The sequence below is a fragment of the Mya arenaria genome, chromosome 6, assembly GCF_026914265.1.
Source record: "Mya arenaria isolate MELC-2E11 chromosome 6, ASM2691426v1".
Classification (NCBI taxonomy): Eukaryota; Metazoa; Mollusca; class Bivalvia; order Myida; family Myidae; genus Mya; species Mya arenaria.
The window spans coordinates 54587763-54600381 of record NC_069127.1 but is presented as its reverse complement, the minus strand read 5'-3'; the positions used below and the strand labels follow the sequence as shown (position 1 = coordinate 54600381).

The 12619-nt window shown below is 31.5% G+C and overlaps 1 protein-coding gene across 1 annotated transcript in view; it reads right to left on the bottom strand.

The window, feature by feature from the left end:
• LOC128237901 (neurogenic locus notch homolog protein 1-like) overlaps window positions 1-12619 on the bottom strand; it is a 171427-nt gene that overhangs the window by 145275 nt on the left and 13533 nt on the right. Inside the window, exons 3-8 of the mRNA XM_052953479.1 lie at window positions 8196-8343; window positions 7679-7842; window positions 5641-5788; window positions 5099-5265; window positions 3322-3498; window positions 1364-1540 (exon numbers count right to left, since the gene is read on the bottom strand). Coding sequence (XP_052809439.1) covers window positions 1364-1540; window positions 3322-3498; window positions 5099-5265; window positions 5641-5788; window positions 7679-7842; window positions 8196-8343 — 981 coding nt within the window. The remainder of the gene's footprint in view (window positions 1-1363; window positions 1541-3321; window positions 3499-5098; window positions 5266-5640; window positions 5789-7678; window positions 7843-8195; window positions 8344-12619) is intronic.

Genomic DNA, 12619 nt, shown 5'->3' with positions numbered 1-12619 from the left:
AAGTGTTCTTTACCGACTTCGTTTTTGCGCAATGTCAAATAATTTAAACTCTAAATCTGTTTCTTATTCAATAAGTATTAAAACGTTTAGCATGACGTTAATCGAAATATTGTTTATGGTAATAAAAAGATAAGATTAGAATTTAAGAGAGCCTTGTTTTGTATAAAATTCTGATAAGTTTTATGTTAGTTATATTATTTTAATTATTTTATTGTACAATAAATCTAATTCCAAACAAGGCAGGCGCTAATTAACAAACTAAATAACTCTAACGAATGACTGGCTTTAATTTCTAAACGATTTAGCAATCCCATTTGCCGAAATATAATAATATAATATAATAATTTGATAATACACATGTTTCAAGTCAATGGACAACGCTGATTAGGACTTTTTTTTACATTCATCTACAGTAATAACAAACAATTCTACTACTTTATAAGTTACAAATCGATCTTAAAGACTCTGCTGTGCGTACGTGCGTGCGTGCGTGCGTGCGTGCGTGTTGATGAATTGATGTAGCTTGAACGCAAAAAAAATCCAGACGACTCAAATTTTACGTCAGTGGTATAGTTTGAAGACTTGTAGCTTCAAAACTCTGTGGAATATTGAACAAGTAAAAACAGGCCCTAACTGGGCATATTCTGGTCTATTTGTAAGACATCAACTCCAAAATTCGTTCAGGTTCGCGTTCAACCTTATGCATTTTCCAGATTCATATACAAATGGGTATGGACATTTTAATGCCCCTGACCACAGTATCAATGATTTTCTTTTATGCTAATTGATAAAATTGAAAACAATTGGAAACGAATATTAAAGGAGAGTAGATGGATGCACATTCTTGGCACAACCATTCCTAATTGTATAAATTCAAATATAGTATTCTTATTATTCTTGCATAACTGTTTTTAGACTATTTATTGTTGCTTAGTTTAAACTGGTTATTTGATATTTGTTTTGCATTTATATTGCATTTTACCAGTAAAATTATAACTCTATAGATCCTATATATATATATATAGATAAGACATTATTTTGCGTGAAAGTGTATGCTATATTTTGACCCTAGTTAAAAAATCACATGTATTCGAAGAAGGAATATCTGCAGTTTTGATAAAATATTTATGTATAGATCATTTTTGACATAGGCATCACATTATTTCAATAATCATATTACAAAAAATAAAGACGCCGAAGGTGACACACTAATTCAAAATGATTAAATTAATCAATTAAATACAATACTAAATGCGAATGTTTAGACGCAGGTTATCAATAATTATGTGAGGATGACTAGCCTACGCTAAATAACATGCTTGTGAAACAGGTAGCCTAATAATTATACCTTATTCCCACATACCTCGGGTACAAGTTGGGGAAGCACCATCCAATTGGCCGTTAGCTTGACATTTCCTTATTAAATTGCCATTAGTATGGATGTGACCCACTGCACATGTGTATGTTACTGTCGTGTTGTAAACGATCGTTGCCCAAGAATCTTTGGAACCGTCATCTACGTCAGGTACAGTGCAGGCTACTGTGATTACAAACATAAAACAAAAAATAGCAACTTTGTTCTTACACTTTAAATCTTTAAAAGGACTTAAACAGATTACTTGTTGACGACATTGTTTTCTTAATTTGTTCAAATTGTTTCGTTAAATTTATGTATGTGCATAAACACCACACGGAAACAGAAAGTCTCATTGAAATACACTCAAGCTTAATATCAATTAGCAATAAGTAAAATAAGCACCGTCTGGTGTAACTTAATTGAAATGAGTATCAAAGTTTTTCTTTGAAAACATCCCCTTCGCTTCATATAAGTAAGTATGAGTTTTAACAATGATATCAGAGCTTGTCATGGTGCCATTATGCAATGTATCTCCCTGGTATTACATTTATTTTTGGAGATGTTATATTCGGTTGTTGTTATGTGCTACGTTACGTAAATCAACATTTCGAAAAATCATTACCTTAACAGTATGCTACGTATTTATATCATAATCTTGCTTCTGAATGACGCACGGAATGATACCGTGAGCTGTTCGGTGGATTCAGTCGCCAAAACCGTTACTTTTGAATTTAAGACGCCGATTGGCGCCAGTCAATTAACTACTATATTCTAGAGTACAGGCTACCATAACAGATAGATAAATAAATAGGCGAATCAGAGAATTTATCTGGTTAAACACCATTACGTTTGAACATTAAGATTTATTATCCGTTCTTAAATTGAATCCATAACAAAAGGCATATTTGTAGAATCTCATTTCTATTACTGTATTAATATTGATACCTGAAACACATACAGTCTGACTTAATATTTTGTTTGCAGATATGTCTTTCTTATATTATTAACAGAGGTGTAAGCACTTACAAAGTGAAATTCACCTTCCACAGCAACAGTATCGCGAAAGACAAAAATTCACTTTTTGATAAAGATCACGCACAATTCTACGTACTTTTGGACTCAACATTTATTGATCTTAAGCCAAAATTCATTTCTTTAGACGGTATCAAAATGTATTTAATCGACAAACATAACGTATAATCTCTTCTCTCCATCGATACCAAATCAGAAAAGACCCTCAGTTTTGGACTACTACTACATCTACTACTACTACTACTACTACTACTACTACTACTACTACTACTACTACTACTACTACTACTACTACTACTACTACCACTCCTACTATTTTTTACTTAATGTCAAGGTGAATGTACCAATTTGATAGAAAATCAATCTTTCGACCATCATCAGGTGTACAAACATTTTATAACTAAGACTACTAGTTTATGCGATAATTTTAGAAATCATACTTTTAAACATTTTGCTTTCGCTTTTTGAATATGTCATGTTTTATATGGGATTATTTTGCTTAGTTTAAACTGGTTATTTGATATTTGTTTTGCATTTATATTGCATTTTACCAGTAAAATTATAACTCTATAGATCCTATATATATATATATAGATAAGACATTATTTTGCGTGAAAGTGTATGCTATATTTTGACCCTAGTTAAAAAATCACATGTATTCGAAGAAGGAATATCTGCAGTTTTGATAAAATATTTATGTATAGATCATTTTTGACATAGGCATCACATTATTTCAATAATCATATTACAAAAAATAAAGACGCCGAAGGTGACACACTAATTCAAAATGATTAAATTAATCAATTAAATACAATACTAAATGCGAATGTTTAGACGCAGGTTATCAATAATTATGTGAGGATGACTAGCCTACGCTAAATAACATGCTTGTGAAACAGGTAGCCTAATAATTATACCTTATTCCCACATACCTCGGGTACAAGTTGGGGAAGCACCATCCAATTGGCCGTTAGCTTGACATTTCCTTATTAAATTGCCATTAGTATGGATGTGACCCACTGCACATGTGTATGTTACTGTCGTGTTGTAAACGATCGTTGCCCAAGAATCTTTGGAACCGTCATCTACGTCAGGTACAGTGCAGGCTACTGTGATTACAAACATAAAACAAAAAATAGCAACTTTGTTCTTACACTTTAAATCTTTAAAAGGACTTAAACAGATTACTTGTTGACGACATTGTTTTCTTAATTTGTTCAAATTGTTTCGTTAAATTTATGTATGTGCATAAACACCACACGGAAACAGAAAGTCTCATTGAAATACACTCAAGCTTAATATCAATTAGCAATAAGTAAAATAAGCACCGTCTGGTGTAACTTAATTGAAATGAGTATCAAAGTTTTTCTTTGAAAACATCCCCTTCGCTTCATATAAGTAAGTATGAGTTTTAACAATGATATCAGAGCTTGTCATGGTGCCATTATGCAATGTATCTCCCTGGTATTACATTTATTTTTGGAGATGTTATATTCGGTTGTTGTTATGTGCTACGTTACGTAAATCAACATTTCGAAAAATCATTACCTTAACAGTATGCTACGTATTTATATCATAATCTTGCTTCTGAATGACGCACGGAATGATACCGTGAGCTGTTCGGTGGATTCAGTCGCCAAAACCGTTACTTTTGAATTTAAGACGCCGATTGGCGCCAGTCAATTAACTACTATATTCTAGAGTACAGGCTACCATAACAGATAGATAAATAAATAGGCGAATCAGAGAATTTATCTGGTTAAACACCATTACGTTTGAACATTAAGATTTATTATCCGTTCTTAAATTGAATCCATAACAAAAGGCATATTTGTAGAATCTCATTTCTATTACTGTATTAATATTGATACCTGAAACACATACAGTCTGACTTAATATTTTGTTTGCAGATATGTCTTTCTTATATTATTAACAGAGGTGTAAGCACTTACAAAGTGAAATTCACCTTCCACAGCAACAGTATCGCGAAAGACAAAAATTCACTTTTTGATAAAGATCACGCACAATTCTACGTACTTTTGGACTCAACATTTATTGATCTTAAGCCAAAATTCATTTCTTTAGACGGTATCAAAATGTATTTAATCGACAAACATAACGTATAATCTCTTCTCTCCATCGATACCAAATCAGAAAAGACCCTCAGTTTTGGACTACTACTACATCTACTACTACTACTACTACTACTACTACTACTACTACTACTACTACTACTACTACTACTACTACTACTACTACTACCACTCCTACTATTTTTTACTTAATGTCAAGGTGAATGTACCAATTTGATAGAAAATCAATCTTTCGACCATCATCAGGTGTACAAACATTTTATAACTAAGACTACTAGTTTATGCGATAATTTTAGAAATCATACTTTTAAACATTTTGCTTTCGCTTTTTGAATATGTCATGTTTTATATGGGATTATTTTGATCCCCGAGTTGTAATTAATGTTCCTTTAGTGATCACTATGTTATGCTTGTATTGTTATATGGAATTTGCGCATTGCCTTTTATTGCTTCTCCCTTTAAGATTCATACGCATTTTCGATTATACTGTTTTCTATCTGAAAAAATATTACGTCTCTTCGCTTTTTATGCTTGATTAATGTATGTACAACAATTTAATATTATGCATTTTTCTATTAAACTCTACCGAAACGGAGAAGTGAAATGTGATTTTTACTACATATAACTCCAACATCTTCATGATGTCCACAGTCGTGTTGTCCCCATTGTCTGGTGATACACAAGTTGATCACGCTCTCGTTTCCTTGGCAGCCAATATCGTCCAGCCAAATCGGGCCAGTACCTGCACCGAAATAAGGTTTCGAAAGTACCGCCACATTGTCCCTGGAATTGAACAAGTTTGATAAATAAATAATTATCTGATAAAATTGCATTTTTCTAATTATTTACCCTTTCCACTCATGCTATATACAACTGATTTTGATATTTAAAAAAAAATGCTACTGAATCAATACTAATGCTCAAAGTATAAAAAACTTGCATTTGATTTTGATTCTTGGATTGACATAAATCTTTTCATTGTTTTTTTTTCTTTTGTGTATCCCAAACTTCCAATTAATTTGGAACTTTCACATAAATAAGAGATTAAAGCGATGACATGTGATTTTAAAATAGAAATAAATGTTTTATCAAGAATTATTTCAACAAGTTTGATTTGTTTTAATCACTTAAATGTACATATTTAGCATAATAACTTACGTATCATATCCGAGCTGTCGACATACGACCTTGGCAAAGTTTATGTCAATACCATCATCACAGATCGTACCCCATGTGCCATTGTGAAATACTTCAACACGTCCCTCTAATTGCGTTGCACCGTTACGTAGTCTTATAGCATTTGCACCTATAGAAGAAAATAAGAACTTTTTAATTTTAATTCTGAGTGGCTTCTAAAAATTTAACATTTGATTGTGAACAGCATCCGCAAGTTCCTCCTATTGCCGATAGACATTCGAATATAACTGGTGTCGATAGTGCCTGAAAAATGGAAATATTGCAATTATATTCCAGAGTGCCTATGTTAAATTGAACATTCTAACAGGACTCGCAACCACTGCCCCTAAAGAAAATCATAATTACTACAATCACCGCAATGCGACCAGGTTTTCAATGAGCGCAATTAAAAGGTTTGTACAAGTTTAATCAGTGTTTAATAAGCATGGAGATATACATGGGTAACAATATGTTCTATGAGCTTCTCTACGTTAAGACTAGTGCTTTGTGTCAAATCGCACCGATATCATTTACGCCTATGAATATAAATGATAAAACAGTCCATCGAAAGGTTCCTGAAATTAATATCAAAAAGTGTTTTTATGAATATTGAATTCATTTAGCTTTATTGGCATGATGGTAAATTGGCATGTGCTTTGACTGGGAATGTAAGTGGAGACAAATTGATGGCTATGCATAACAGGGATGTCAATCAAGTAAAATACAAGCAAATCGTGCCACTGACCCATAACATTTTATACATATATACATTGTTCTTGCAGGGAGAAAATTTGTGTACAGCTGGGAGAAGCCAACATACAATACATTTTGAACAATGACCTTCATGTGACTTTGGACTTTGATCTATTGTTAGGTCCTTTAATCCGTGGACATGTTACAGCCCGGAATCCTAATAACACAAGGAGGTTTTGGCATTTAGTGTGTTTATGACTTTTACCTACTGACATAGGTCCTGCACACGGCATGCCAATTACTCGTGGCGAATATGCGTTATCTAAAAATCAACTTTAGCATGACCAAGCTACAGCCCGGATACAATATAAATTAGTGCATAACACTCGTCTAGCCACCGGACCCCATACGAACTTCAATTTAATAACCTAGGGTTTCCTTCAGTCTTGGTAATATTTCACTTTTCATCAGTCGATATTGTACAAAATCCATTTTTTTTCAAACACAATTCAGAACTGCCAACTGGTACAATCAATTGATTACGGCCATGTTTGACGCAAGGTTGGTATATTAGATTCTATGTAGCGTTAAGCACATAGATATTGCCTGTGGTCTAAAGTAATCTTTCTATTTAACTGTAAGAAGTAATATAACGTCAGAATCACTGAATGTGTTTGAAATATCAAATAGAAGTCTTAAATCAGTTCTTATATCGTAGAATAAATAGATGTTTTAAGTCAACTTTCATTTTGTTTAAATTTGGCAAATATCTTACTAGCCTTATTGATCTTGATGGATTGTCAAAATGTTTTTTTTTATTATATTACATGTACATTTGTATATTTTTTTATTTTTGTAATTTTCAATGTTTACAATTGAATTATCATGATGATTTCTGACTAAATGTCAAAACCAATGCACACATTTGAAAGAAAGTAATTATTTTGGTACATTTTAAAGCCCATCATTAGAATAACACACATTCTATAACTAAGACTACTAGTTCATAATACTATCCTAAATCCTTCTTTCAAACATCTTGCTTTAGCTATCGTTAATATTTTATGATGTTTTAAATAGGAGCGTTTTGATATCCAAATGGTCAAAAAGGTTCCTTAAGAGTTGACTTTCTTAAGTTTGCATTTTTATATGAAACATTTGCATTGCCTTCTATGTTTTTCCTATAAATCGGTAACATTCACGATAGTACTCTTAATGATTTATTATGCTTGTACCCTTTGTATGCTTGATTGATATATGAACTGTACTTTAATATATTTTTATTGTACTCTTTAGAAATGGAGAAATAAAACGTGATATATACTACATGTAACTCCGACATCTTGATTGTGTCCGCAGTTGTGCTGTCCCCATGGGCCTGACATACACATGTCGATCATAGTCTCATTTCCTTGACAAGTTACATCGTCAAGCCAAATCTGACCACTGCCTGCACCAAAATAGGCATGAGAACGTAACGTCACATTGTCACTGAAATTAAGCAAGTCTGAATTTTAGAAATGCAATCTTTTTTATCATTGACTCTTTGCACTCATGAACTATGCAAATGATTCAGATAAAAAAGTGTTTCCATTAAAAAATGATTTTGTTACACAATCACTTTAAATGCTCAATGCATAAAGAAACTCACTTGATTCCGATTCCTGGAATGAATTTTGTTTTGCATTTGTGTATCCCATACTTCCAATTAATTTGGAACCTATTGGCATGAACACGTGATGAAAGCAAAGATTTTTTTTTAATAAAGTAATAAAATGCTTAACCAAGAACTACCTCTTTTTTGTTTTTATTAAATAATTTATCTATTTAGCAAACTAACATACGTAGCATATACGAGCTGTCGGCACACGACCTTGGCAAAGTTTGTGTCTATACCATCCCCACAGACGGAACCCCACGTTCCATTGTGAAGTACTTCAACACGTCCCTCTAATTGCGTTGTACCGTTACGTAGTCTGATAGCACGTGAATCTGAAGAAATAACAATTTGAATTCGATCATATCGTGGCTTTTAAAATGTCAACATTCCATTGTGAAAAGCTACCGCAAGATCCTCTGCATGCCGTTTGGTAGTCGAATAGAACTGGTGTCGATAGTGCATGAAAAAAGGGAAAAAAATCTAGTATGGCTATGACAGTTCTAAAATTATAATAGGACTCGCAGCCATTGGGTAAAAAAAACATATTTACTAGATATGCTGCAATGCGACCAGGTTTTCAATTTACGATTTTAGAAGATTTTTGGAAATCGAACGAGTAATTTATAGGCCTACAAATGGACATGGGTTAACACTTTGCCCTAGTACTCTCAACAATTATGCCTAAATCAAAACATATAAAATAATGCAGGTGGGCAAGGGTAACAAGTGTTCAATGACCAAATATAAATTTGAAAGAAATTCATCGTTTTGTTTCATTTGGCGATAATTCAAGATTTCGGTTTTTATCTTGTACAAAATTATATTTGAACCAATAAATGAAACGGAAATTCAGATTTGTTCTGATCCTCAAATTGAACAGAAAGTTAAACATTACACTTTATTTTCAAATTCAACAAACTCAAAAAACTTTTGGGTGTTTAATTCATGATAATTTATTAGATGTGTGTGGCTTTCGATTATTTTACATTTTATATTTTACATTTTAACTCAAATAACATACTTGTTGGCAAGATAAAGCACATTTATTTATTGTAAATGGACTGTCTTTATCACAGTAAAATTATGTGTTACAATAGAAGTGTTGACATGTTGACTAATAAATATACTTTTAATTGATATATATTATTAACAAGACATTCGAATTTATTCAATTATAAATTGAACATGTTATCAGTGTAATTTTTGAAAAGGGGCACCTAAACTTTAAATATTGCACCATCCTATTTGCATTCAAAACAATATCATTAAAATAATTTCACGAATGCCATAAAGCAATACACGAAATGAAAAATAACAAAAGCCCTGGTTCTGATGGTCTGTCAGTAGAGTTCTATAAAACCTTTTGGGATAATATAAAACATTATTACTTAAAATCTATTAATGAGTCATTTAGAACAGGGCACTTGTCGGATCTACAAAAGCAAGGAATAATCTCTCTCATCCCAAAACCCGGAAAAGATTCAGAACTAATTTCTAATTGGAGACCAATAAGTTTGCTAAATGTCGACTATAAAATCGCAACAAAAGCCATAGCGAATAGAATAAAAAACATTTTACCGAGCATTATTAGCCCGTACCAAACAGGTTTTATCAAAAACAGATATATTGGAGAAAATGTCAGACTCGTAGCAGAATGTATATCTCATTTCAAAAATACAAATACACCTGGTCTCATATTTTTCGCTGACTTTGAAAAAGCATTTGATAGCTTAGACCATAACTTCATGATGTCGTGTCTAAGGCATTTCAATTTTGGTCAAGATCTTATAAATTGGGTTAAACTCTTCTACAATGGTATAAAAAGCATTATAACAAGTAACGGATACTTTTCAGAGGAAATAAATATTGAACGAGGAGTCCGTCAAGGGTGTCCCCTTTCATCATATTTATTTATTATATGCATTGATATACTGTCAAACGCAATACAAAATCAAAATGATATAATCGGCCTCACCATCAATAATATAGAAATTAAACAATCACTTTTTGCTGACGATGCCACCTATGTAAATAATGGTACAGAAAAATCCTTCTCTACACTTATAAACACAATAGAGAATTTCGGTAGAATATCTGGCCTAAAGCTTAATTCGAACAAATCAATTATACTTAGAGTTGGAACTCTTGCCAAATCAAGTTTAACATACTTCCCAGATAAGAAATTTATTTGGACCTCCACGAATGCTAAAACACTTGGAATAACCTTCACTAATAATGAAAAAGAATTATTAGAACTCAATTTCCTCCCCAAATTACAACACTTTAGAAACTGTTTGAAAAGCTGGAACCATAGAAAACTTACACTTCTTGGGAAAGTTACTGTAATAAAAACATTTGCTTTACCAAAAATCATATATCCCTTAACGGTTTTGCAAACCCCACCAAAAAATATACTTGATGAAATTAACAAAGATATATATAAATTCATATGGAATAATAAGCCTGAAAAAATAAAAAGAACTTGTATTACAGAAAAATACGAAACCGGTGGTTTGAATTTTCCTGATATATACAAACTCACCTTATCGATAAAATCATCATGGGTTAAAAGAATACTGGATCATACCTATAAAGGTCAATATAAGCAATTCTATAATATTCTATTAAATAAATTCGGGGGTGACCTCGTATTCGAATGCAATTTAAATGAAAAACTCATCAAAAAGATATGCTGCAACAATCCCTTTCTTCTAGATATACTTAGTTCCTGGACAGAAATAAATCAATATCTTAAACCACCAACAAGTAAAATAATCATATGGAACAATAAATCAATTAAAAATAATTGCAATACATTTTACATGAATGAGTGGTACGAAAAGGGAATTAAATATCTTCAACATATTTTTGACTATCGTACCAAACAATTTTATTCATTTGAAAATATTAAATATTTATACGATATCAATACTAATGATTATCTCACATATTTTCAACTCTTATCTTGTATTCCACACGAAATAAAAACTAAAATGAACTTAGAAACACCAGAAAATACCACAGCAAACACACTTAAACATAAAATTATGTCCAGTAAAACAAAACCAAACAAGCTTTTATACTCTATCCAACAAAAAAATGAACCAACACTTACAGGAAAAATGGATAAAACACTTACATTTGAATAGTATAAATGATATACCCTGGAAGTCAGTGTATACAAAATATATAGCTTCGACGAATGACATTTCTTTAAGAAGCTTCCAATATAAGTACATAAACAGAATCATACCGACAAATACTTTCTTATATAAATGCAAATTAACCCAATCAAATTTATGTGATTTTTGTCAGGAAAATATTGAAACACAAGAACATCTGTTTTGGGAATGTAAAATATCACAAGACTTATGGTCACAATTGATGAACTTAATAAATCAAAACATTACTCCACTTGTTTTAGATTTAAAAATAATAAGTCTCGGATACAATGATAAGTCACAACATTCAAACATCGTAAACTTTTTGATATTGGTAATGAAATTTTTCATTAGTAACATGAAAAATAGAGGTATAATTCCAACCTTTGCATTCTTTTTGAATTATATCAGACTAAGAGAAACCATAGAACGAGAAACTGCCCTCGTTTACAATCGAATACATATCCATCAGAAAAAATGGAATCTTTTGAACAATTATTTAAATCTTTGAATGCTCCATACAATAACAACAACAACAACAACAACAACAACAACAATATTTAATGCTCCATACTCCTTACTGTCCATTAATCATCATTCACAATAATAATACTCAAATTTCAAACAGTAACACCATTTATCACTAATTTAAAAACCTACATAAATAACATCACTCTACCAAAACGCAACCAAAAACTCATATAGATCCAGTTGCATAGTATTAAAGTATATTTGTTAAAATAGTAAATACATCATTATCATTGCTTGTATACTGCTTTATATGTGTTTTTCTTGTGAATATTTCATAATAAAAAATAAAAAAAAAATAATAATTTCTGAAAAAACAATTAAAGCAAATGACAGATCATATTAAAAATTAACATTTTCGAGCATTTGACAACCATCTTGATACAAGATACAAGATACAAGTATCTTTATTTAAAGTCGGGTATATGCTTACAAGAAACATTATCCATATGAGCTGTGTATGAGGGTATATGCTTACATAAAACATTATCCAAATGAGCAATTTTCAGGCATGAACAACAAACATACATAAGATATCAAAACATAACAAAGAGCTTGTGACCTGTAAATAAAAGTACATAATTGTGAAATAGGTACAATATTGGAAACAAATATTTACAAAAGCCGTTTGTTAACATAATCATGCATACAATTACAAAAAGTAAGATGGATAAGAGCATTGTATACTGTGATAACATCAAGCAGTTGCCTTAGCTGTACAAGCACTCCTCACACGACTGTTCCTCTACTTGACCTACCACTGCAAAATGGACTAAATGGTTAGTTCTTTCAAGATTATAAATCTCGTAAGTTTGCTCGTTTACTTTTTAAACAGGAAAAAGTTAAGTAGCATTATGTACATGTGAAATTTAGCAGTGTACAATGATTGGTAGAGTGTAGACATGTTTCAAAAATGTAG